This window comes from Gordionus sp. m RMFG-2023, chromosome 4 (assembly GCF_954871325.1).
Source record: "Gordionus sp. m RMFG-2023 chromosome 4, tfGorSpeb1-WG-v2, whole genome shotgun sequence".
NCBI lineage: Eukaryota > Metazoa > Nematomorpha > Gordioida > Chordodea > Parachordodidae > Gordionus > Gordionus sp. m RMFG-2023.
Window position 1 is genome coordinate 11,658,966 of NC_088778.1, and position 23,708 is coordinate 11,682,673.

Sequence of the window (23,708 nt, forward strand, 5' to 3'; positions counted from 1 at the left end):
ATAAATGGCGCAGTTCATTGTATAATGAATCTTAGTTTAATTTGAATTACACTAGTATATATGAAATTCCTTTCAACGCTAATGTAACATGGAATCTCAATTTAATAAAGTCAAATTTTTTTTTAATGGTATTATAAATCTTTTTTTATTTTTCTGAAAAATTATCCCTGTTTTCCTCCTCATTATACAGGATGAACTGCACGGTAAGGAAAGGAGACTAAGGTAGTTTCACTTTTTGGACGCTGGCTAGCTTAGATACTATATATTCTAGAATGAGCTTAGAGAAAAGAGGGGGCCCATTTTACAGAATTTTAATTAAAGTTCGATATGTAACTTTTATAGGATGCTTTTTTATATAAAAAACGGAACACATCCATGAATTATCATTATATTAAATAATCCATAACCAACCAAATCTTTTCTACATTTCAATTTCATAAAACTTCATTTAATTTTATTATAGTCTAAACTCAAATTAAATTTGTATTGATATTACCAAATACCCCCCACCCTTTTAATCTTAACACTACTTTGGTTATAGGGTCCAGTTTTTTGCCCTTCTTCATGATGAGCACGTAGTAAACGTTTGAATCTCGTCTTGTCATGCCTTCAGATAACGACATCCTAGCAGTATAATATTATGGGGGTTTAATAACTTCTATTATAAAGGGCGGAGCAAAATAAATTGATATTAGCTTCTTCAAAAACTCTGTTCCTAATGAAAATATTTTAGGGTTGTGTTTATTTAAGCACGCTCTTGCCTCTATAAGCCCCTACAAATTAATATGGTTGCTTTATAAGATTTTTTTAAATACAACCACTCAAATATTTTTATAATAATATTATCTATTCTAAAATTTGTATTAAAGACTGCCCAAAATTTGAAGAAAAGAAATTTATAAATTTCTAAAATTTTAATAGAAATAAATAAATATATAATTATATATTCTATATAAATAAAAACATATATACAAAATATTTTTCTAGAAAATTTTGAATTTTTTAATAATCTAACCTTAAATATAAAATTTGCAATATAAAATTTGGACGCAGCTAATGACAACCAAAAAAAATATCACATTAGAACTCAATTCTTTATAAATTTACTAATTCGCTTTTAATTATGAGAAAAGACTTTGAAGACGATTCAGAGCCTTTAATCTCAGTAAGACCGAACAAACCATCTCGTAAGAAAAAATTGAAACCTTATTCCATTCACCCTGAACAAATAATCTTGTTAACATTGGTTAAACATCAATCACTAAAGGAAATCAAAGATTTTATATCTGTAAGAAATATTTTTTAAATAATATATAATTCGTTTTAATAAATGAAATCGTTAAAAGATGTCGAACAAGTGATGTCGTTAGTTCTTAAAGTCTAGAGAGATTACGGGGAATTTATCCACCACATAAATTTTATTAGCGGACATGTCCGTACTCTCTATCACAGGAGATGGGGTGAGGGGGGTTGCATGATATACCCTAAGTCTATGAAGTAAATACCCACCCCAATCTGATAAAAACGCCCCTAAAAAAGAAGCAGAAATATTTATAAAATTGGTTCCCTCCCCCTTCCACCCCTCCTTTACCTTTAATTATATACTTAAGAATAATATATAAAAGTGGGGCACTATTTGAAATAAAATATAATTAAAAATTTGGACTAGAAAAATTGAAAAACAATATTTTTCAATATGATGTTTTTAAAATAATAGGCTTCCGCTAATATAAAGTAAACAGATTGATACATTAAGGCTAAGTCTAAACTCAAATAAATATTTCACGAATTTTAGCCTTATCTGTCTATATTATACAGATGATATTAAAATGCTTACATCTCTTATTATTTTTTTAAGTTTGGACGTATACCCTTAAAATGGTGTAAAAAAATAAAATACTTTAAAAAAGGAATGAAAAGGTTAAGTGAAATTAAAATTGTAAGAAAAAATTAAATATTCTTTCTTTAACAAATCGTCGATCTAGAATTGGAGTGCTCCAGTTGACATTTTCAAATTTTGGCAATAACTTATTTATTCCCAATATATATATAAAAATAAAAACTAGATTAAAAAATATTAATTTTTGCCGAAGTTATAGCTCTGTCAATTTTGCGCTATTTGCATATAACGACGTAATTTTAGCCTCATATGCATGGCCTATCCTATTATCTTATTTAATCACGTGTTGGATTTCCCTCCTTTTTTTATTTTTTGCTTTCCATATTGAATTGTAAAATATTTTCGTTTCTTATTTATTACTAAAATTATTTTAATGTCAAGATAAATTTTTTATTATTTTAAAGTATTTTTAATGCAGTTTTCATGTGTAATCTTTAAAAAAGATATATGAATTTAAATTGTATGTAAAATTTATCAATTTTTTTTATTAAGCATTACTTGCTCATTAAATAATATTAAAATTGAATATTAATTATATGTAAAATTTATCACAATTTTTTAATAAACTACTTGCTCATATTTTAAATATACATGTTACATAAAATTGAATTTATATTTTTATGTAAAATTTGATTTTTCATAATAATCATCGAATAAATGTATTTCAGTTTCACAAAAACTAATGCTGATCAGAGTAAAATTATTCATGAGACTTTTTGAAGCTTAACTTATGAAAATTTATTGGAGGATACCATGTTAGAAAAGGACAAAAAATTCTTTAAATTATAAAATCTATTCATGCTTATATTTTTTTGAAGTGGAGAATGTTAGAGTGCAGATGATTTTTTACAAAGACTTGTCATAACACATAAGTAATAAATATATTAATTATTTCTTTAAAAATTTATACTAAAATATGGAATTGATTTGGCTCTTTGAAAAGGTAAAAATACTAAAAAAAAGTAATTTCTGATGGAGATTGTAAAATAGTATACCAGGTGTAAAACTATATGTGAGTGTATTTTTAAATAACTAAAAATTATAAGCCTCAAAGTTAAAAGTATTTTCTATCTCTATATATATCAGAGACCTGCAGGCCCGGCCCTAAGCCCGGACAGGCCCCGGGCCGGGCCATATTTTAATTTTTTTAATTTACCCGGGCCGGGCCTGAAATTTTTTTAAAAAATAATATCCGGGACGGGCCGTATATTTTAAAACCAGGAAATCGCCATTATTAGCTGTAATCAAAAATAAGAAAAATATATTTTGAAAAAAATTTTGTAAAAAAAAATCCGGGCCGGTCCGTACAAATTGTACATCTGCAGGTCACTGATATATATCTTGTATAATTTGAATGAATAAGTTAACATAAAGGTTAAATAAAATATAAAAATAAGTTTAACAAAAAAATAAGAAAAAGCTACGCAAGGGGTGATAAAATATAAAATGAGTTTCTTACAAAATTTTCATTTTAAGATTATTCAACAGAAGACATCATTGATCACATAACTATCATTACAAGAGTCTATTCATATTACAAGCAAAAAGATTCTTCAAAGGAGTACTAAATTATAAAATAGTTTATTAATGTATATTCTAAAAAGTATGAAGAATTATCAAAAATTCCTGTTCAAGATCATTATTATATGAATAAATTAGAAAAAAATAATAAAGGTTTAGTGTTAATTTCAATGATTTGATGTTATTATTTATTAATTCCTAATAAAAAAATGTAAATGGAGCACTTTGAACAAAAATCATTAAGTATTTGCATTTTGATTATGTTAGATAAATTTATTATGATAAATTATCTCTGAAAATTTTAATTAAATTGATCAATAAGTTTTTCCTATATGATTTTAAATTTAATGTTGATTTTTTCATTTTAAACATTTGCGCAAGTGGAGCACTCCAGTCTAGACCTAAGAAAAAACTAAATTAATAATTTCGATAAATTAATGGAAGAAAAGTGCAAAAGTATTTATAACATTATCATTATCTAATTCTGTCAATAATGTTTTTTTCCATTGATGAAATTCTTAAATTATTTTAAAAAAAGATTTTTTATCGTTACTCGAAGTCGAGATTTTTCAATCCACAAAACGAGCAATAACAATAAATAGTTAATTATGTTTTGACGTCTTGTTTTAAAATATTAGAATCTTGAATCACTGTCTATACTAAATTTTCTGGATTCCGAAGGAAATTCAATTCTCTATCACGCCATAAAAAGAGTAGATGAGACTTATATAATTACTCTATTATTGGAAAACGGTGTCAAATATCAGAGCGATTTGATTTTGCAGGCCATTAGATATGGGAATTTGGCTATTCTAAAAGAGATCATCAAATATATAGAGTAAAATATTGAATTAACAGACTAATGGTATAGTTAATTATTTTTAAAAAAATTTGCCTATGAATATGCTGTATAATTAAATAATATCTAAAATAAATTTTGACAAACATAAATACAGAAAAACGAACCCAAGATTCGAAATGGCTACATGTACAAACAATTTAGAATTTTCCGTAGATATGACTCCCTTGATGCTAGCGTGTCAGGAGAATAATGTGGAAATCATCAAATATTTAATAAACCGCCTTCATTTAATTAATAAGCCCCATGCGCTATCTTGTGAGTGTTATTCCTCAATCATATTATACATATTCTTATATGTCTATAGGATCAATTACAATATATTTAATTCCAGAAATGTATTTGTTAAATAAAAAATTCTAAAAATATTGGGAGACATTAAAATCAGATCATTTATGGATTTTTAGCCAGGCTAGCTCTTATAATTTCTTTTGCACTAGCCATTTTTTTATATTTAGACGGCCTCACTTTTGCCCCTTTCATAGCAAAGCTGTTAACTTTAACAAAATATTAGAACTTTGTAAAATAAACTTTAATAACTAATAAATTTTATTTAATTACATGGTTAGGCTTTTCAAAAAGAGCGCAAAAATAAATCCAAACTTAGTTTAAACACATAATCCTTAACTTGTTTTTTTAACAACTTGGTTATTGGGGTATTACTTAATTGTTCTTACTTTTAACAACTTCCTTTGTTGTTATTGGTTATTAGAGTAAAAAATAAACTTAAAAAAATATATTACAACAGTTTATACTCATCAGCACATAAAACATTGGTATACTTTATTTCCTCTGGTCAACGGCGTATTTAAGCCACCCGATTTTAGGAAAAAACGGGCTATGAAGTAAAATAAAAATGCAAATGTTCAAAAAAAAATATACTTTCTTAGTTTTAATAATTAACAAAACTTTTCACATTCATTTTATTAATAAATTTTGTTCAAACATCATATTGAACTCATTTTTAACTCGCAAAAACGTAATTGGTAAACATGATTTCTTCGGGTATATTAAGTAAGTTATTATTACATTTTCATAGTGCTGTAAACATTTTAAAAAAAATCGAACGCGTTCTCGTTCAACGTTCATTGACAAAAATCGAACGCGTTCACGTTCAAATTCAAAAAAAGGAACGCGTTCAAGTTCGTGAACGCGTTCGAGTTCGTGAACGCGTTTGAGTTCGTGAACGCGTTCATGCGTTCAAAATTTTATGATAAATTTTTTTTTAAATTTAATTTAATATAAATAAATGCCTTATATTTTTCAACCCAATATATTAGCCATGATAAAAAATAATAGTTTTATTTTGATAATATAATTATAAATACAATATAATAGAGCGATAAAAAAATAAATTTATAAAAAAATTTTCTTATTAATTTTTAATAATAATTGCTTTTCAAAATTTTCATCTGATAGGCATGAACGCTTGGCACTTAATACAGCGTTAGCTATACTAAAAACTCGCTCAACAGGGGCAGATGAAGGGATTGCGGTGTTATACTTGATAAACATTCTTTTAAAAGGGGGAATTTATTAAAAACATTTAATGTTTTATCCATTGTCTCAAAAAATTGAGCTATGTTATCATCCTCCAATCTGCCCTCTTCTTCCTCGTCAAAAAAAAGGATATCTTGGAATTTATTTTAAAACAGTGAAATATTTTTGATAGGGCCATGGTAATTCTAATTCATCTAATATTGAATTTTTATTTTCAGAATCTGATGATGAAATATTTATATCCTTGCAAATCCTAATCTATTAAATTAAAATATAAAATATTCAAATTAATAAACTTTAATCTTATCTTCTCTAGCAGTAGCACGTTATGGTACGTTAATTGCAATATGAAAGAGGAAAAAGTAAAAACAGCTGATTAAAAAATATAAGACTTTTTTAAAAAATTGGATTAAATATTAATTTTTCAAATAAATAAAAATATAAGACTTTTTTGTTAAAAAATGCGGATTAATATTAATTTTTCAAATAAATAAAAATAAAAAGTGTTTTTAAAATTGAACGAACGTAAAATTGAACGCGTTCATCAAAGAAAAGGAACGCGTTCACGTTCAAAGTTCGTCAAAAAAAAGGAACGCCGTTCATCACCTTTTTTCAAAAAAACGAACTTCGTTCACGAACGCGTTCATTTTGAACGCGTTCGTTTACAACACTACATTTTCATAATGAGTCCCTCATTTATCTAAATATTTAGGGGATGGGAGACAGAGGTAAGTTGGAACACTTTTTGTCAAAACTGAGTAAATTCCAAACTAATATACTATTTTGAATAAATAAAACATTGAATCCTCAAGATAAGAATTATTTAGTAAAAAAATTTATTATGTTTTTAATTTTTTTTTTACAAAAATTTCTAAAATCTAAAAAAACAATATTAGTCTTAATAATCAAAAAAAATAAATCTTCTATTTAGACCCTCATTTTTTTGGTGGACTAAATAACATGTGTTGAACTTAAAATTTTATGCAATTATTTACATTTGTTTATAACTAAATATAGTATATGGCAGAGTTGGGCAGGTCCTCCGGAAAAAGAATCTAGATACAGATACAGATTTTTTATAAAAAAATGAATCTTAGATACAGATATTAGTATCTTTTTCAAAATATCAAAAAGATACAAGATAAAAGATACTTGTATCTTTTACTAAATTAGAGCTTCTTAAATACAAGACACTTTTAAATTATCATTACCAATTAAATTAGAATAGTTTATAAAATACAGTTTTTATTATTTATTTGTGAAGAACATACCATACACATATAAGAATGAATATTTGCAATAATTAATAAAATATTTATTGATGAATTAATTATAATAACCAGGGATTTTAATATTAATTTTTGCCCATTAATATGGGAGTTAAAAATGTGCAAATAAGAAAAAAAATTAAATCAAATGATTTATTAGAATTTGCAGGTTATCTTCTGTGTTGTTTTAAATATAGCTCATATTCGGAGTATATGGCTAAATGGCATCTCAAAAAAAATATCAGTTTTACTTTATTCATTATCTTTAATAAGTATTTATCATTACTTGTTTGTGATATTTATGTATTTTTTAAATTAGTTTTATTTTCTAATATGACTTATTAATTCTTGCATTTGTAATATCATATCATATTATATAAATATCATTAAAATCTTTTTTCAATTTTTTTTAATATATTTCTTGCAAAATCATTAATTATATATAAAAAATATGAAAATAATGTACAACATTATATTATTTAATTATTAAATACATAACAATTAATGCATTTTAAATTAATTAAATTTTGTAAATAAATACTGTAATGTAACTTTACTTATATCATAAATAAATAAAAGTAACTAATAAAGTTAAATTCTACCTTATTATAATTTTTATTAAGAGCCTTTTAAAATTATCTAATATTATATATCAATTTTAGCTTAAATATTTCCTATAAGAACTTGCTAAAATAATTAAATAAAAAATATATTAGGGATGTGCCGATATTTTTTATCGGATCGGATCGGGCCGATATTTCACCCATTTTAAAATATCGGTTATAGGTCAATATTATAAAATTTGATCCTATATAAAAATGGTTTCTTTAACAAAAATAAAATGTTATAAAATTTAAAAAAAATAGTTATATCTAAAATCATTTATTTTTATAAATAAAATCGAAATCCATTTTTATGTATATTTTTTTAATAATAATAATTAATTAATAAATACTCTACCATATTGTTATTTTTTTGCGCATTCTGTTTATAAAAGTGTGCGATAATCACTTCAAAATCTGTTTTTAATAAAGCTGGTGATATTGACAGTTACTATCGCCCAGGCGCGTACGCAGGAATTTGGTCTGGGGGGGGGGGGGGGATAATAACTTTTTTAAGAAATACTATTGTTATTTAAAAATATAAAACATAAATTTATTAGGACTAATAACATTTCTAATACACAATTTTAAATTATATGAATTATAAAAAAATTATATATATAAACCGGCATATAAAAAACTATAAAATAAATGTGAATTAAAAAAATATAAAGTGAATATAACCACCATATGAATCACTTAAATGACATAAAATAGAAATTTGAATTTTTTGATCTAAAATTTATATATAAAGTAAAAAAATTTAATGTTGGAAATATAAATATTAATACACAAAAAGTTTCTTAGGAATAATTGTATTTTATATTACATTTACAATGTAAAATCCAATCTTCGTTGGGATTGAGCTAATTTTTCAATTACTCATCCTTGCTTGGCGTCAAATGCTTATAAATATTTAAAAGATCCAAACTATTCAATCCACTTTCAGAAGTTGTACTTCTTAGGTATGTTTTCAGAGAACTGCAGGCCCTGTTCCCGGGTCGGACCGTATTTTAATTTTATAAATAGACCCGGGCAGGGCCGAAAATTTTTTTTAAAAAAACACCCGGGCAGGGCCTGATTTTTTAAAACAAAATTATCCGGGATCGGCTATATATTTTAAAACCAAATATTTGAAATTAGCTATAAAAATCAAAAATAAATATAATTTCTTTAAAAAAAAACCCGGGCCGGGCCGAAAAAAAATTTTGAAAAAAAATCCAGGCCTCTGCAGGGCTCTTTTAATCTTCTTAAAAAAGAGAATGTTCTCTCATTAGTTTACTAATGGGAAGAGTTGCTAATATATATAATCATTTTAATACATTGGGAATAAAATCTAAAATGTGTTTGAAATTATACAAAGCATCCATAGCATTTTTTGGGACTATATCTTAGTTAATCTTTTAAACATAGTTATTCAGCTAATAAGGCATCGCATATATTATTTTTTTTCTATAACCATCTGAAAAAGATTGGGAAGGCTTTTGTGGAAGTAATATCTGCAGATTGGTAAGTGCTCCATGATGAATTAAAAACCATTCATTTATTTGGATTATAGTTTTATAATACTTTTCTACTGATCTTATACTAATGTTTTGACGATGAGCTTGCCTTGCTGCAAATCGAGTGAGACAAATATTAACACGTATAGCTCTCCTTTTGACTCAACGATAACATGTAAAATTGAAATTCTTCATCAACATTAGCCCTAATTTCCTTGAGTTCTAATAAAATGCTCTCCGCTATTCTCATCTTCTTAATCAAGTCAATGTCATGTTTTTGAAAAGTATTACATAAAATAGTTGTATAATTAAATAATACATTCTAATGAGAAAAAAAAATTGAAATAAGTATTGAATATTGCTTTTGAGGAAATATTTCTTTCAAACCATTGTGATATTTCAGTAATAGCATTAATAATTGGTTCTTCTAACTCCATAAAAACTGTTACTACTTGATGGCGGAGACTCCATCTCGTTGGACAAGCTTGCAATTTTTTTCTCCCTGTTGGACAAGGAGTTTCAGAAAAATTATTATTTGACTAGAAATTAAATATTACGCCACTATAAATTTGAAAATAATAGGAAAATATTATGCCAATTAAAACTTGAAATCGAAATTAATTGATAAATAACTTAATAGATGAATGTGATAAATAAATGTAATTAAATATATATTTAATATAAGATAGGAATAAATATTAACAAATATAAATTAATATAAACATTAATATTTTTGAAAAATATATCCGGCATCTGCATTTTTTGTGCTATAACTAATAGGATTGCGACTAACGTTCTTCAGTCAGACCAACTATCAACATTCCCTCTAATATAAATACCAATTCATGTTTTATTAATCTAAAAATTTTCAGATTAAAAAATTGTATTATAATATTTAAATTTTTCTAAATTTATTTACTAAGCTTGCAAGGGCACGCTGAGGCCCGAAAAAAAAGCACGCGTGATTTTTCAAATATGTTATTATACTATTTTTAAGGATTCTTATGTTTTGCCCCTGCTGGAAAAATAAATTTAAAGTCATAAATATTTCTTAAATTTTTTTTATTTATTCAAAGTAAAGTTTAATGGCATCAGTCGAATTTAAATTCTGTTAAAATTTAATAGACCATGGGTACTAGCCCCATCACATGTTAAAAATGTCACAAAATGAGTTTTGTAAGATAGTTATTTAGAAAAAGAAAGAAAAAAAGGAAAATAAACGCCATCAGTCTCTACTTTCAAAAATATAAATAGTTCCAAATTATAATAGAAGATGCCACATATTATCAAAAAATAATTATTATTAAACCAAATGACTAAAAATATGCAAACGTATAATATGTTCCTGCATTATATCCTTATAAAAAATATTTTTGCCTTTCCCTGAAAAAATTTAAACGCGCCCCCGAAATCTCCAGTTATGAACAGCGTTTCCATGTCTCCCCCCATCAAAGGAGACTCCCGCAATTTTTTAGTTTACACGCCGACATCTCTCTCCCGCAAAACTACCGCAATTAGAAATCTCCAGTTATGAACAGCGTTTCCATGTCTCCCCCCATCAAAGGAGACTCCCGCAATTTTTTAGTTTACAAGCCGACATCTCTCTCCCGCAAAACTACCGCAATTAGAAATCTCCCGCAAAAATCTACAATTTTTTAATTTCTCCCGCATTTTTTTTTTTAGTATTTTAACATTTTTAATATATAAATAATAATTTTGAGAGACATTAATTGATTATTTTTATATTTTTAAAATAATTTTAAATATTTATTCGAAAAACATGTCAAGTTTATAAATTTCTTTCTAACCTGTTTTATTTTTATCAAATAATAAATCAACATCATTTCATTCATATAAGTCAGTACAGGGGAGTATATCAACATCGATTGCAATACAAAAATATTTTCAAAAATAATAAATAATACAGATGCAACTACATTTGCGGAAATCGTATACATCTATCATGTAGTTCAACATTCACAGAGCTATATTATCACAATGTGGGTCGAATCTTTTTCTCATGATATTTAACGACTCCAATATAAGTGCAAACCTTACTTGTGGCAGAACAAAAATGAGCAAGGCTATCACAAGTGTTTTAGTACCCTAGACGATTTGAAAGATGGGCATCCATATGCAATTCTAACAGATGCAACTAATAAGGGAAATATTAAAACATTTCCCTCAATCCTTCGCTATTTCAATAAGAATAAGAACATTTCAATAAAACTGCTAAAAAATTTTCCTCGGATAGTGAAAAATCCAACGATGTAGCTCGCCACATAATGGTAAATATAGCTGATTCAGGGTTATCAACGATTTGCATGTCAGCTTTCTGCGCTAATAATGCCTCTGTAAATTTTGGCAAAAACCAAAGTTACCGAATTGAGGCAGCGCAATAATGAATTAATACCAATTGGCTGTATATGCCATATACTACATAATTCTTGCAAGAAGGCAATAAATGTACTATCTGTGGATGTTGAAATATTTGTGATGAAATGTTTTAACGAATTTAGTCATCAACTAATGAATTAAAAGAGTTTGTGAAGTGGTCTGACTTGGAATGGTGTGAGTTGTTGCGATATATACCTATCAGGTGGTTGTCATTAATACCTGCCATCGATAGAATTTTAAAATTTTACAAACCCTTAAAAAAATACTTCTTAAATAAAGATTTTAAAAGCTGTCCTAAAATTTTGAAAATTTTTTTCGAGTATGAAATGGCAGAAGCATATTTGGGATTCGTTTCACATGTAGGAAATCTACTTCATGCAATTAATATTCAGTTGCAATCAGTATATTCTTTATTAAAAAAGATTCACAAAATCATGCTACAGCTCTGTTCATCTCTACAGTTAAAAATTGATAATAAATTTTATGGCGCTATTGCTAAAAATATTATATTAAAATGTTCAAATTATACTCTAATTAATACATTTTTAAATGAAGCAGATATTTTTATTAAGACAATTTTAGAATATTTACAATCAAAATTTGATTTTAATAACTCTATTTACAAATGTATAAATTAAATATTATGACCTTGGAACAGAAACCATCAATTAATGGTTTTTATAATTTAATAAATATATTAAAAATACCGAAAGACATTGATTTCTTGTTTGAGGAGATTGTAATTCTCTCTCTTTTTTTTATGATTCGCCAAAATACTTAAAGTTAGATGGTCTAAGATAAATCCCCATGCTTCAAAAAAATATGCGAGTATGTCTTCTCCTTACCTCCTCATTCTAATGCCTCATCCGAGCGCATTTTTAGCCTGATGAGGACTGCCTGGAAAAAGGAGAGAAATCGGATTGCTTTAACAACATTAGAGGCCGAGCTAATGGTTAAACAAATATATAATATGTCATGCCAGGAATTTTATAAATATCTCAATACGACGGTAAACATTTAGTTCTATTATTTAAATCTCAAATAAAATATAATTAAATTTTAGCAATGGCGCCATGAAATTTATTGTCAATTTTTAACTGTAATGATGAACACACCTGCATCATAATTTTGTGAATTTTTGTCAAGATTCTTCTGATTGCAACTACACATTTATAGCATGTAGTAGATTTCCTACATGTGAAATCATTCCTAAATATATATATACCTCTGCCATTCATTATTGAAAAAAATTTTCAAAATGTTAGGACAGCTTTTATAATCATTATTTAAGAAATATTTTTTTAAAGGTTTATAAAATTTTAAAATTCTATCGATGGCGGGTATTAGGAACATATCGCAACCAACATTGTGCTGACTCAATTCTGTAAATACACTCTAAATTCACTGACGCATTATCAGATCAGAAAGCTGACATATCTTGAATGCTATATTTACCATTATATGGTTAGCTATGTCTTTGAATTTTTCACTATTTGAGGGGAAAAAATTTAATAATTTTATTGAAACGATCTTAATTTTGTTGAAATAGCGGAGGATCAAGGGAAATATTTTAATATTTCTTTTATTAGATGCATCTGTTAGAATTGCATATGTATGCCCATTTTTCAAATCGTCAAGAATTGACCTTCTGGATTTAGGTCCTAAAACATTGATGATAGCCTTGCTCATTTTTGTTCTACAAGTATAGTTTTATTTATATTAGAGTCGTTAAATATTATGGGGAAAAGATTCTACCAACATTGTGATGATAAGTTTAAAGTATATAGATACTTTTAGATGTAAAAATGTGATATCTATATCGTGAATGTTGTACTACAAGATAATAAGTGATTACAAATGCCGCAACTGTAGTTTCATCTGTATTATTTCTTATTTTTGGAGTACCTTATTATGTATTTAAACGTGATACGTGATAATTAAGCGCCTATCCCTATAATGTTATACACACACGGTAGATTTCCAATTGGTTTTGCGGGACATTCGCATAAAATATATTTTTAATTGTAAAATTAAAATCGTTTTTTTTTATAAAATTTTATCTTGTTTACATTCTTTTATATTTAAAAAAGATCGTTGGTTTTTTTTTTATAAATTAATATATTTTAATAAATCAAGATGTTATTTTATTTTGAAAAATAGTTACCTACTTTGTATTTATATAAACTAATTATAAAAAATAATAGGCGGATAATTAAGTCAATTCAAAATCCCGGCCGAAGGCCCGCAAAATTTTTTTTTTAGCAATTTTTATATTTCTACCGCAATTTTAATATTTCTCCCGCATAATACCAAATTTCTCCCGCAATTTGAAAATTTTGACCTGGCAACCCTGGTTATAAATATTAAATGATAAAGTTTGAATTTATTTATTAAAACACATTTGCCATTGTAAAAATTAAAATAATAAATATCTTAAAAATCTTTTATATCCAATTATATAAGGCACCTATAGGGTTTAAATTTTCACTCTTATGGGATAAAAGCTTGAAAATAAACTGGAGTGGACTAACATGCCTCTGTCTCCAACTTGCTCCGGTTTCCTTACGTTAGGCAAAATAAAATAATGTAGAGTAAAATATACATTTAATTTCTTTGATTTAACTGAAAAATATTTGAATAATTGGGGGGGGGCTAAACTATAGCTTACCTAAACCCAAGTGTAAGTGATATAGAATTTATTTAGGTATCAAAATTTTTTTAAGTCTAGTGAGTTGGAAGAAAAGACTGAATATAGTGTAAGCGCAAAAAGGCATGATATACCCATAATGACTATTACTAGTCAAACGCAGTGCCAGCTAAGAGAGATTTAGGGGCAAAACCCCCCAGTCATTTTTTAATGGGTTCCGAAATAAAATTCTGTTTACGCCACTCCTCTGGCTGGTATATGCAATAAGTTCACATTACATTTAAGATAAATCTTAGTGCAACAACAATATATTTCGTTTCGCTGATTTTATTAAACAATAATAAGTTAATTCGGAGCTAAACTAAAGTTAATTGTACACAAACTCAAGTGTAAGTGATATTGGTATTGAACTAAAAAATTATTAGATTTCTCCTCTAATCATAATAAAAAAATTTTTAGTTTGTCATTGTTGTTAAAAGCTAATTTTAAAAGTGGCGCGCTATCGCTATTTTACAAAAATAGTAGCACGCTATTAGATACTTTAAAAAATTATAGCTAAAAACTACTTTCACGCTACTTTAGATTTTTTTAAAAAATATTTTTGATGTATCTCTATTTCCACAAATAAAGAATAATGATATATAAATATGACTAAAATTTCAAATATATATAATTTATTTTTTATTGTATTTCATTAATATAACAATCCCCAAGTCTAGAGCGATGATCAGAAAGTACAAGCTTTTAGCTAGGATAAGTCCAAAATTATAATAGTAATAGTTACAATAAAAATTATATAGGTAGAGGGATAAGTAGCATAAATGACTGTTGCCTGACCAGGCGATCACCCTTTAATATTAAATATATAGAGCCAACTTCTCTCAAAATTGATCAAAATTTGACAGGGCTGAAAATAAGTATTTAGCATGTTTTGATAAAATTATTAAATAGATAAATAGATGAGTGGTTAATTTTAAGCATGTTTAACATCCAGAATTTATAAAATATTATCATTAAATAGATGAGTCTGATGATAAAATGGGTTGTTAATATTAATTATTTATTGTAATTTTAATTTATAATATAATTTTAATAATACCTTATGGCCAGTTGGAATATACCATGTTTGGACGAGGTCTGAAAATCAACTTTCACATAAACTCATTTAGCTCAAAAATTGTTATAAAATCTAAAGTTGAAGCTACTAGTCTTGCTTGATGATAAAATCTTCCGGCGCATCTTATAACAAAATTTATTATCTCTGTTAATTTGTTTATCTAGGTTTAAATACTTTGATAATTTAGGAAAAGGAAATTCCATATTATTATTATAATTTATAAGGGAAATTCCTTGTCAATATGATCTTTACCAAAATTATCTTTAATATCAATCTAGAAAACAGATTTATAATGTATAATCAAATTAAATAAAAAGATTATGATTTTAGAATAAATTATAAAATAAATATATTTTAAACATTTTTATGTGTATTTATTATATAAAATTGAAAGTAGCGAGCTACCGCTGTTACTATTCTTTTTAAAGTAGCACGCTAAAGTTATGTTACTGAAAAGGTAGCGCGTTATAGTAGTTTAACAACACTGCCCATAATAATTTCATAAAAATATTTTAAAAACTTGAATAAAAATAAAACAAAAATTAAAGTATTAAGTTAAATATCTTTATTTTATTATAAAACTTGAAAAAGAAATAACATTAACAATTTAAATAGTATAACAGGACCAGTAAACATATATAAGTTTTTTTTATGCAAAAACTTTAAAATAAATCAATATAATTCTAATAAGAGTTATAAATCGGTAACCGGAATGAACCGAAAAGAGCCGTTATAAAAATCTAAACAGGAATGAACCGATATAAACCTGCTTACATTCGATTTGGGGATGTTAAAGGAAAACTAAATATCAAATAAGGATAAATTAAGTCAGAGCGTGATATTTTCCAAAATATTTTTATTTTATGTAAAAATTTTTATATTAAATGTCTTTAAAAATTCAGCAGACATCTTTTCTTGGACAATAGACTTTTTAAAAAAGTTATTTTATATTTTCAATGTAATATAATAAATTTTTTCATCTGTACAAGCGAGGACAAAATATCTCAAGGTAAGGAACATCCTATTCTTACTTTCACAATATAGTGCGCAGATGACAAAAAAGGGTATCTATAGATTTTATCGTTTATCTAAAAAATATGACATCCTTTAATTTGTGTATGTAAGCACGCTTTTACCTATTCCTAGCTATGCCATTCATTGTAACCTTTTAAGTTAAATATTAAAATATAATTTAATTGTTTTGCTAATCATATGATACAAATTTCATCAAAAATATAAAATTTATGTAAAAATAGATGTATTCAATTTAAAAAAATTTTTCTTATCAAGCCGTTGATTATGTGGGAATGATAATGCACTACATTCGAATTTTCTTTATAAGTCGATATTTTAGCTTTTTTATGATTAAAGTTAACTATAATTTTATCAATTATATATTTTTCCTCTCTTATAATCTATTACAAAATTTCTGAACCAACAACTAATCTGATAAATGTTATATATAGGCTCTTCTATATACTCATATTCATAACTAGGGAGTAACAGAATGTTAAATCATTTTAAATTATATAATATATATTATATACTATATATTATATATATATATATAAGTATAATTATTCAAAATATTAAAGGTGACTGTGACGACTGTAAAAGACAGGATAAAAATCAATTAGATATATCTATGCATAGATTAAACACGTATAAAGCTTTATCTAATGAAACTTATTTGTGCCTAACATCGGTTGATCCTATACTAGAGGCATTTTTACTATCCCAGGAGTTATCTAATAACGCGTGCGATGAACCAGAATTACAAGTTATTTTTACGTAATTTATTTATTTTATATGATAAAGAGTGTTACATATTAGTAACGATTTTATTCTGTTAATATATTTTATATTGTAGATAATGAAGGTTTAAGGCTAACAAATTAAACTTTTACTTCATATTAAATTTTATAAGAAACGATATAGCGGGGTTGATGGCTTGATTTGAACGTAGGAATTAATAAGATGGCTTGATTTGAACGTAGGAATTAATAAGATGGCTTGATTTGAACGTAGGAATTAATGAGAATCGATTTAAAAATATTAAATTAAGATCTTTATTTTTAAAAGTTCAGGTAGAAGTTTTATAATAATAATCTCTTTATATATACAAAAAATAAAATAAATCAATTTTATATTTAATATATATATATCATATAATATATAATATATCGTTTCTTATAAGATTTAATATGAAGTAAAAGTTTCATTTGATAACCTTAAACCTTCATTATCTACAATAAAAAATATATTAACAAAATAAAATTGTTACTAATATGTAACATGCATCACTTCCAAAAAAAAATAATAAAAAAATTAAGTATTGACAATACAAATTTTTGACGGTTTCAACCCACAAGGGTCTTTTTCAATTTAACAGGTTACCTTTTGGACTAACAGCGTCAACTGCTTATTTTCAAAAGACCATGGACGAACTTTTTTCTGACTTATTATTTAGATGATTTGCTAATTTTTGGTAAGGATAAAGAAGATCATTTTAACAAATTAAGAAAAGTGTTTATAAGAATGCTGGAATATGGTTTGATTAGAAATATTATAAAAAGTGAATTTAGCAAAGATAGTATTAAATATTTAGGTTACTTAATAAGTGACAAAGGTATATAACCATTCAAAGAAAAGATTAATCCGATAAGTACCATGACTGAACCTAATAATAAGGATGAATTGCATTCTTGGTTGGGTCTTATGAATTATTATTCGAGATTTATAAGAGGTTTTTCTAAATTAGCACCTAATTTATATGAATTGCTTAATAGGGGTAAAAAATTTCACTGGGAAGTTAATAAAAAAAGCTAGTTTTTACAAAATTAGAGAAAAATTGTGTAATGCACCAGTTCATGCGCATTATGATAAAAATAAGAATTTGTTTATTTCAACTGATGCTTCGAATAAAGGCATGGGTGCAGTCTTATTTCATGTAGAAGAAGATGGTCATGAAAGACCAATTGAATTTATGTCCAATAATATATATATTTGAATTTCTTTATAACCAAAAGAACATGTATATAAAAACTTATTTATTTATTTAAGAAAAATTTTATATATTAGTTATTCATTTCCAATATATATATATATATATGTATTTAGATTTACAAAAAAAAAATAATTTAAAAAAATTAAATATCTGGGAAAACATGATAATGGAATTAATTTTAAGATACAATCAATCAAACAGGGGAAAGTAGGTGATAAAATATAATAACAAGAATTAAACATATTTTTGAGCTTTGCTTTCAACATCGGACTCTTTTATATTTTGATATACTTGTTTTATTGAATTCGTATATTCCACTGAAAACCCCTATTTAATGCTTCTCGATGGGAATAGGTAATGCGGAAAAAAAAACTGAGAATATCTTTAGTTTAAAAGATTTCCATGGTCAGAAATGTCTTAATTGTTAAAAGCGAGAAAACTTTAAATATGGGAATATTAAAATAAGGTTTAGAAAATCTTTCATTTTTACATATAAGAAAGTCATTGACAACTTCTACCTCTTATATCTTTAGATAGAATACGAGGAAATGAATATCCGTGTCCGGGCTTATGCCGTTGATCTATTGAATGAATGCATTAATAGCGAAGAATCAAAACTTTTATTGAACGAGCAATACGGAGCGCAAAATGTAGGTGAAAAAATTCAAGAACATTTTACAAGAGTTAAGATAGCGCGTTACTTAGATCAAAAGGAGGTAGGAATATCATGTGGCATATACATATTTTATTATTCTATATATATTTTTTTAAAGTTTGCATTTGTTTATGTATATCGTGGATTGTTGTTAGGAAGATTTTAAATTGATTTATTTTGTTTAGTGACATTTAAAAAATCGCCAATATTCTAAATATTCTAAATAAGTAATTTTATTCGAAAATAGAAAATGAAATGATCAATTAACAAATACCTGCAAAATATTTTTATAATTTAATATATTCTTTCTAACACCCTTTTACCTATTTAAATATAACATCTATCTTCCTTATGATTCTAACTCTCCCTGCCAAGTTATGTGTAATACGCACGCACTTGTTACTAACTTTATCGGCTTTTATATCTTCAAGACTACCACTCAAAATTTATTTTATTTAGACAGGTAATGTTAGGATGAAAAAATCATATTTACAAGATAATTGAATAAATTTTTAGTTTCTTCCTGTTTTTTTATAATATAAAATTGATTATTGTCGTGTTATAGTTCATAAAATTATAGCGGTTCATTCTGATTTTGCAAATCGGTTAGATCAGAAACCTGAAATGAAAGAAAAATAAGGAATCGGGTTGAATCGTTGGTTGATTTAATATCCAATTGCATGATTTTTTAAAATTATATTATTTATTCTAGTTCATAGCTCATCCAATTACACAGAGGCTCTTACGAATTGAGTGGCTAGGTGAATGGAGCACGTGGGTATCATTACCAACCTGGAAATACTTATTTTGTTGGTCCCTGAAAATTTTAGTCCTCCCGTTTATCATTTTATCATATTTCCTTTTACCAAACATTAGGTAAAAAAATCGGTGATTTTGTAAATTTATTTATCAGGTCGATTTTTAAATCTTAAAAAAAATCAAATTTTTTATCTCATTAATAATTAAAAATGAAGTTAGACAGTTAAAATGGGTTGATAATATAGTGGAAGATATTAGAGGTCTACAAGGCACAGTCCGGCCCAATTATGTCCGTTAAGAATTTTTGCATAAGTTGCACGGCCCACCCCCAAAAATTTTTTGTCCGGTCAAGCCTGACCTTAAAAAAAAATTTGCCAGAAACCAAGCTGCCCCAAAATTTTTTTAAAAATTTGCTTGAGGCAGGACCAAAAATAGATCGAAAAGTCAAACGCGCCTCGGATAGTTAAAAATTTATAAAAGTACACTACCGTCCTAATTTTTTATGCTAATTTTCCAGCCATCAGATTTTAAAACTATTCTATATCATAATCTATATCTGATTTTTTCTCAATTTAAATTAAGGCTCTTATATCTCTCCTGGATAGCTATCTATTTCAATAACAACCTATTTATAAATCATTGTGTTTAATATCTCTGTACTGTATTTATTGGATCATGTCATAAATGTCTTACTTAATTTCTTTTTAATTAACTATTATTTATAGACTTGATTTTTTACTTAAACAGCTCTTAAAATACACATAAATAAGAATATTGTAATATTTTTTCAAATAGATGTGAATCAAAATATTAACTTGAAACTCAAAAAGGTATATCAAAGAATGTCCAGGCTGCCATTAAAATTTTACATAGTCACCCTGGCCTATAATTTTATATATAATAGGGAATGAAGTTTTATGAAAATTACATTTTTATTCATAATTATCATTCCATCCTTCATCAATCATTTAACGGTCTATTTTATTTATCTCCATCGTTTTTATTTTTTATTCAACATTTTATTTTATACAACTAAAAAATAATATTTTAAACTTTTTGGGAAAGAAGGGGGGTGGGGGCGGGGGTGGGGGGGGGGGGGGGGTAGAAGTGGAATTAAAAATTAGGCGTTTGAATTGAACATTATTTTTATTTTATTAACTTTATTTTCATCATAAAGAAATTCTATATAGTTAAAAAATTATTCAAAAATGTTACGAAAGCCCAGCCCGGCCCAAATTTTTTTTATCTAATTGCCCGACCAGGCCTAAGATATTTTTATGTGGGCTTGCCTGGCCCAGTCCATTATAAATTTGCCCGACCCTGCCCGTTTTAATTTATGTAAAATGCCAGGACCGCGGGCAGGGCTTTCTAATGGGCCGGACTTTGCAGATATCTAATAGATATGTAAAAATATAAAATAGAAATAGTAGGCAGTTAATTGTTTGCATGTGTAAAAATTACTCTTTAAGCTTGCGTAAAAGGGTGCGAATTTTAAAAACGGCTAGCCCAATTTTATCAAAAAAAAATCATTTCACTTTTCCTCTCGCTGACTATTATAATATAAAATATCAAATTCTTAGATGCTATAATTAAATTTTGCTTAATATAGTATTACTTTTTAAAAATAAATTTATCAATAAAGACTTTCGAGGCAATTACGATCACCCGTCAATAAATTTGTTAGCCACATTTTATCATACGCCATCTTTTTAGCAATCTTGTTTATGCATAGCGAATTTAGTGAAAATAGCAATCTACATGGCCCTCCTAGAACAGGTTAGAAATATAATATCTAAATTTTATTATCATATTTATATATAACAATGAAACCTCTAAATGTCATTTATGTTGACCCCCCAATAATTAATGACAATTAAAATCATATAATCAAAATGTTATTTTTTATATGTCAGGACTTGAATATTATATCATAGTATGGGTTTTAGGCCTAACGTGGCTTCTGCTTAAGACCTTAGTGGCACAAGGTTCAAAAAAGTTTTTCTCACTTTGGTGGAATTGGTATATTAGTATTTTATTATAAATTTTTAAACATCGTTTAAGTGATTTTTCTATATCATAACTAAAGCGATTTTTATATTCTTGTTAGATATTTTTATAAAATATATTAATCTTTCAACCAATATAACGAATACCTGAAAAAGTTTTCCTTTTTACTATTTTTATAATAATTAATAACTGGCTCAATAAAAATTTTAAACATGCTTTATATTCATATATTTTATATTATAATTAGGTATGATCTGATAAACTTAATAGCCTTTTACTCTACGTTTCTATTTTGGGGACTCTCTTACAGAGATTTATTGAAAAATAATCATTCCAATTTAGAAAGAAAATATTGGGATAGTTTTGATCCCACATTAATAGCGGAGGGTAATTTCGCTATAGCAAAGGTTTTGGCTTTTGGAAAATTGCTCAACACATTTCAAATCAATAAATATCTCGGACCACTCCAAGTAAATTTAATAATTTATATTTCGAAATTAACATTTTAAGAAATAACCCGATAACTAACAGGTTTCATTAGGACGCATGGCGTATGATATCTTAGTATTTTTGGTGGTCTACTTTTTGTTACTTTTATCGTTCGCGACTGGTCTAAATCATTTTTACTATTATTACCAAGGCATGATTAAGATTGAAAAAGGTGGATTGAAGAAGTACCAGATTCCTTCATTTACTACGTATGATATAATATTTAATATATTTTTTGAAAAAAGCTTATTAATTTTTATACTACTGACTATTGACAAAGGAATTTTTTATATATAGGCTGGTTCAAACTTATAAAACACTTTTTTGGGCACTATTTGGAATGTCCCCAATAGAATCGGCTGATGTTGTGATAAGTAATTATGATAGTGAAAAGAATGCGATTATAGATAGCGTAAAAGACGAGCATTCTTATACTCAAACAGTGGGTTATATACTTTTTGCTGTGTTCCATCTAATTGCCATAATTATTTTTCTTAACATAATGATCGCTATGATGTCTAACTCATTCCAAAAAGTACAGGTATAATAACTCTTAGAAATATAAACCAAGGATGATAAATTTTACAAAAAAATGTTTATATAATATAAATATAATATTCCTATAATACAATTAAATTATTTATGTATTCTAAAGTTCAGATTCAATAAAATAAAATAATTGAATCGAAACTTCAATAATTTTAAAAAAAAACATAATTGATATAATGTCGAACTCAAGGAGGAGGGCATTTTATTATGTGACCATTTACATAAAAATTATTGACTTTTTTAAAAGAAAAATTTTGAACTATGTTTTTACCCAAAGCTCATTTTAAAAAATAAATCACTTTTGACGATAATATAGGGGGCTTGTTTTTAATTTTAGGATAATGCTGATGTGGAATGGAAATTTGCACGAACAGCTGTCTGGATGAGTTATTTCGAAGATGGAAGAACACTGCCCCCACCAATCAACTTGCTGCCCTCTATGAAGTCTATCATGAAGCTTTGTTCAGTTTAAGAAATTTATTATATAATTTTTGTAACTTTTTTAAAAAATGTCCTAAAGTTTAATTGTGCTAATTAAATGAAAATGTTAACAATTTTTTTTTGAAATTTATTTAGGGTCAAATGTTTAGAAAGAAAAAAGGTAAAGGGGACAATGTTTTTGACGAAGAATACCAAGTAGATGGCATTATAAAATTTTAATAGAACTATTTAATAATTATTTATAGAAACTGATAACGCTCATAATTGATAGATACACGCGTCATAAATTGAAGTCATAATAATAAATACAATTCTCTTTAATCGTTTTTTGTAGGAAGGACAATTCAGATAGTATGAAAAGTTCTGGAAAATGGATAAATGAGTCGAGCTTATATTCCACTTCGACAGATGGATCCTATAGAAATTTGACTGATACTTCATATGAGCATAAATAATTTGGTTATAATTCTAAATTCATTATGCGACTA

The 23,708-nt window shown here is 26.3% G+C and overlaps 1 protein-coding gene across 1 annotated transcript; it reads left to right on the top strand.

Moving 5' to 3' along the window:
• Positions 1 to 1,123: 1,123 nt before the first annotated feature.
• On the top strand, positions 1,124 to 23,519 carry LOC135928629 (short transient receptor potential channel 4-like). Its single transcript, XM_065465084.1, has 12 exons — positions 1,124 to 1,187; positions 16,909 to 17,093; positions 18,854 to 19,036; positions 19,688 to 19,749; positions 21,377 to 21,510; positions 21,648 to 21,753; positions 21,989 to 22,211; positions 22,273 to 22,439; positions 22,528 to 22,771; positions 23,117 to 23,245; positions 23,356 to 23,415; positions 23,466 to 23,519. Exons 1-12 carry the CDS (start codon positions 1,124 to 1,126, stop codon positions 23,517 to 23,519), a joined length of 1,611 nt encoding a protein of 536 aa, XP_065321156.1.
• Positions 23,520 to 23,708: the final 189 nt, after the last annotated feature.

What these genes read in the sequence shown, in the direction of transcription:
- LOC135928629 (XM_065465084.1), top strand. Translation starts at nt 1,124, where the DNA reads ATGAGAAAAGACTTTGAAGACGATTCAGAGCCTTTAATCTCAGTAAGA. An exon ending in AAGACCGAACAAACCATCTC is followed by an intron (nt 1,188 to 16,908) that starts GTAAGAAAAAAT and finishes AAAATATTAAAG; the next exon opens with GTGACTGTGACGACTGTAAA. An exon ending in TGGCTAGGTGAATGGAGCAC is followed by an intron (nt 19,750 to 21,376) that starts GTGGGTATCATT and finishes TTATCAATAAAG; the next exon opens with ACTTTCGAGGCAATTACGAT.